Source organism: Triticum dicoccoides, chromosome 6A (genome assembly GCF_002162155.2).
Source record: "Triticum dicoccoides isolate Atlit2015 ecotype Zavitan chromosome 6A, WEW_v2.0, whole genome shotgun sequence".
Classification (NCBI taxonomy): Eukaryota; Viridiplantae; Streptophyta; class Magnoliopsida; order Poales; family Poaceae; genus Triticum; species Triticum dicoccoides.
In genome coordinates, this window is record NC_041390.1 from 606,135,288 (window position 1) to 606,139,645 (window position 4,358).

The window sequence follows — 4,358 nt, forward strand, 5'->3', positions numbered from 1 at the left end:
GCTAGGCTTGCTAATGGTGATGCTCCTTCTTGCAACTGCACTATCAATGGGCATGAATACTCAAAGAGATACTATCTTGCAGATGGTATATACCTTCCTTGGTGCACATTTGTCGAGAGCATCAAGGAACCCACAACTAGGAAACAATGTGAATTTGCAAGGGTGCGAGAGGCGGCCCGAAAAGACATTGAAAGAGCATTCGGGGTTTTGCAATCTAGGTTTGCCATTGTTTGTGGTCCTGCTCATTTTTGGGACAAGCGGACCATGAAAAATATCATGACATGTTGTGTTATTCTTTCACAATATGATTCTTGAAGATGAGAGAGGCATGAACTTGGAGTTATTCTACAACAATGTAGGTAGCCGTGTCAAACCAGTTAGAGACCCTAACCACATTAGAGCTTTTCTTCAGACCTACAAAGAGATTGAAAATGCAAACACCCATTTTCAATTTCAAGAGAATCTCATTAAGTACCATTGACAAAGGGCTGGGCAGTAACAAAATTCATTGTTCTATTTATTTTCATTTAATTCATGTGTGATTTGTATTCGGGACAAGTTTTATATTAAATTATTTAGTTTGCTTCGGTGATTTGAATAATTATTTTTAATGTGAATGATTGTTGTATTGTGGTATTGATATTTTTCTGAATATGTGCGAATGTGTCAAATTCAGCTCAAACCGCATCTGATTTGCGGGCCGACGCAGGCGACGGCCGAGCAGACCCTGCATAATGGAACTGAATTGCACCGGCCCGCAAAACCGTTTTTCCGCGAACAGTAAACGAGTTTTGCGGGTCGACAATATACGGGGTCTGCTAGAGATGCTCTCATGGCCCCGCTCCGCTCAAGCGTTCCTGGTCAGCTGTCGCCTACCCGTGACCCGCGCGGCCGCATCTTTGGCCTGCTGCCACAATGCGTGCGCGCGGTGTTGCCCGCCTCTCATCCCCTCACCCCCTATCTTGGCTATCGTCTTCCGCCACATCGCTGGCACGGAGTCGCTGCCTGCCTTCGCAGACGGTCACTTTTTTCGGGTACCCGAAAGATCCGAATGATTTTTTCGGTCTATATAGCTTCTGTCATCTATCTAGGCAAAGCCATATTCGGTTCTCATTTTTGTAAACCCGACCCATAGACCGAATTAACCGAAACGAAAAATCCCAAAAACCCGAATGCCCAGGCTGTTCTGAGGATTTGCCTGCCTCGGTTTTCAATAAAATGGGACGGGGGAAAGTCCCTTTCAGTCAAAAAAAAATATCTGACGAACAGGTCATACGGGCGATAGTGTCAACTTCACGGCGACGGCATCCAACCGCTTCTCGGCCATAAAACCGGAGAGCTTAGGCTTAGCGATAAGGATCTCACTAACAACTGGCTGAAAAAATTCGAGCCGGTTCTCCCAGCAAATCCGCCAAAAAAGATCACCATTTCTTCGGCGCGGATCACCCCATCCATTCTCCATCCGGCAGCTAGCGCCGGTAAGCTCCGCTGATCGACCCCTCTTCTTCCGTTCATCATTTCGCGGTGATCGGATATTCTGATCTCGGTGGTGAATCCCAACGTTGTTTCAGCGTCACTCTTGAAAATCCAAGGGGATGGAGGTCATCCGCGGGCCGATTCTGCCGCGCTGCGCTGCGCCTGCTCTCACCTCCCGCTCTCGGATCGGCGGCCAGCTGCTGAGGCGCGTGCGCATGCGGAGGAGGGCTTGCGGTGGTGTCTCGCCAGGTGACGGCTACGACGGCGTGTCGCGCAGGTTCTTCGGTGCCCCGACCCAGCAGCACATGCACAGCACAAGCGCCTGGCCTGTTCGCTGCAGCTACGGCTCGTCATCTGACGGGGACGGCGCCCCGCCGGCGAATTTCGACGCCAGCGGCGAGGAGTTCGTCGACTCCAGCGTCATGGAGGCTGGTAGGTTGCTTGTGCTATTACAACGATGATTAACTATCTGAGTAATTTGGCTTCTGGTTAGTTCGCTTCTTCGGCGGATTCAGTGATTGCTTGCATCTGTTTTCACAGTTGAGCTCAGATGCGTGTCAGATGGTTTTGTGATAAGAATGCGCGACGGAAGAAACCTTAGATGTGTCCAGAATAATCCCCGCGTGCTAAGACTGCGCGATTCTACGCCTCACCATGCTATCGTGCTCAAGATGGAAGATGGAAGCGATCTTCTGCTCCCCATTATTGTCAGTATGTACCATGTTCTTGCCTTGCCTGGACACATTTTGCAATTCTACGGATGCTTTTCTGAATGCGCAGTTAGTATTACTGATATGTGCCCACACTAATCTTCCAGTGGAGACACCAAGTATTATGCTACTGGCCGCCCTTCGGAACATTCGAATTGTAAGGGTTTGGTTTAGCTAAAATATTCTCCAGATACTAATTAGCACCCACATATTTACAGTTCTAACCGGCCTTTTTTTCCTGTTTTTGAACTGCGTTGCATTGCGGGGACTTTCTAGCCAAGGCCAACAATTTATAATGTGGTAAAGGAGATGACCGAAATGATGGGATATACGGTGAGTTTAATACGAAATAGTCGGAACTACCTTTCCAAACTTATCTTTGACTGCATTGCACCAAGTATCTTTGTACTTTATTGATGTGCACTGATGCTGTTGTGTAATTACATTAAAGGGCGCATGATCTTTTTTATTGTGGGGGAATGGATGCCTGATCTGGTAATCATACAATGAATAACATGCACCTATTTGTCTAAATAATAACCTATTGAGAAATTGCATATTTTCTGGTATATATGTATTCGTTTGATAATAATAATATCTACTTCCATCTATCACTGTGATTATATAATACTTGTGTTCCAGGTACGTTTGGTGCGGATTACAGAAATGGTGCATGATGCTTACTATTCTAGATTGTATCTTGCAAAGGTAACACCACTTGAAAATACACTGTCATTTTAATAAGAATTATGATTATCTCTCAAGTACAACATCATGGTATCCAGATTGGAAATGAAGAAGAGACTATTAGTTTTGATCTCAAGCCATCAGATGCCATCAACATTGCTTTCCGGTGCAAGGTATGCATTTATCTATGTTACTGAGTAACTGCTGATAATATTTTGGTTTTCACCTATAGGTATTGCTTGCATCTGAAGGTGTTGTCTTAACCTCTTTGGCCTGGTGGGATTTGTTATGCTATCTATTTTGTATTTTTGGTGATCTCGTTTTGCAACCTTGCCGGTTGTGCACCACAGATGATCTGAATAGTATGATTTGTGAGTAGAGAAAGCCATTCGCCAGTCGTGTAAGTCAAGGGCGGTAAATGGTGTTGCTGCCAGTTTACTTGCTGCGTGCTGTTGTTCATGCAAGCTTATTTTCTCCTCCATGTTGTTATATTTTTTGGCTGTGTGCATCCTCAAAGTCTCTGACTATGTCTTGATATTGTGGGCGTAACTGATATCATTTTGATATTAATAAATTACCCTTTGTTGAAAGAAAAGAAATTCCTGAAGTACGAAATTGGTGCTCTGTTTCTTCATGGAACCTTATTATACTTATTAATTCAAGTTCTTCTATCTTTGCCCTCAGGTTCCTATACAAGTCAATAAGCGCATTGCATACAACAACGGTCTGAAAGTTATACAACCAAAGCCAACTGGGAGTTACGTGAACTCTGACCAAATCCAGTACACAAGACTGGACAAGTAAGATGGCAAAAATAACTTTCACAGGTTCCTGTCAGAATAAGTGTTTCATAGGTTATGTGAACTCTGACCAAATCCAGTACACATACACATCATTATCATTTTGTAGGCCTGGTGACCAGCCTTGCTTTGAAGCCCAGGAATTCGATTTGGTCCGCGGCATGCTTATTGCTGCTGTCGAGGAGCGCTATAAAGATGCTGGTAAGTTACTGATGTCTTGTACAAATAAAATTCACGCATTCCCTATGTTGCATTTTTTTTTCAGGCTTGACCAACAAAGATTAACAGTTATCTTTTGTGTAATCCTTGTAATAATGGATAATATCCTTTCTCATGTTACAATTTCAGCTCAATACAGAGATCGCCTTCTCATGTTCCGCGCAAACAAAAAGAACACAATATAACAGGTTAGAACTGAGAAGTCCTCTGCTTTTTTCCTGAAGCAAGGGGAGGTGCTCTGCCAAATCACTCACTACTAACTACAATTTTCATTTGTCATATTCAGAACCTGATGGGGGTGTACATAGTGACCTTTGCCAAGGAAATAGAAGCTCTAGCAAACATAAAGAAGTATGATGTGAATATGTACATAGCTAATGACTGTAACTTTTAATATTTTCCTTTTTTGAAGACGGGTTGTACAGAAAGCTGCAAAATATAGTCAAACATCGATCGAATTACTTAC

The 4,358-nt window shown here is 43.8% G+C and overlaps 1 protein-coding gene across 2 annotated transcripts; it reads left to right on the plus strand.

Annotated features, from left to right (window-relative positions):
* The first annotated feature begins 1,322 nt into the window (after positions 1-1,322).
* LOC119318360 (bifunctional nuclease-like) lies at positions 1,323-4,358 on the plus strand. 2 transcript variants are annotated; one of them, XM_037592905.1, is made up of 11 exons: positions 1,323-1,478; positions 1,572-1,908; positions 2,017-2,187; positions 2,294-2,343; positions 2,463-2,519; positions 2,829-2,894; positions 2,972-3,046; positions 3,558-3,673; positions 3,783-3,874; positions 4,022-4,080; positions 4,179-4,358. In XM_037592905.1, the coding sequence occupies exons 2-10, from the start codon at positions 1,596-1,598 to the stop codon at positions 4,075-4,077; spliced, it is 996 nt and encodes a 331-aa protein (XP_037448802.1). In that variant the 5' UTR covers positions 1,323-1,478; positions 1,572-1,595; the 3' UTR covers positions 4,078-4,080; positions 4,179-4,358. The 2 variants fall into 2 exon arrangements, with proteins under 2 accessions (XP_037448802.1, XP_037448803.1); XM_037592906.1 differs by lacking the exon at positions 1,323-1,478 and having other exon boundaries at positions 1,485-1,908.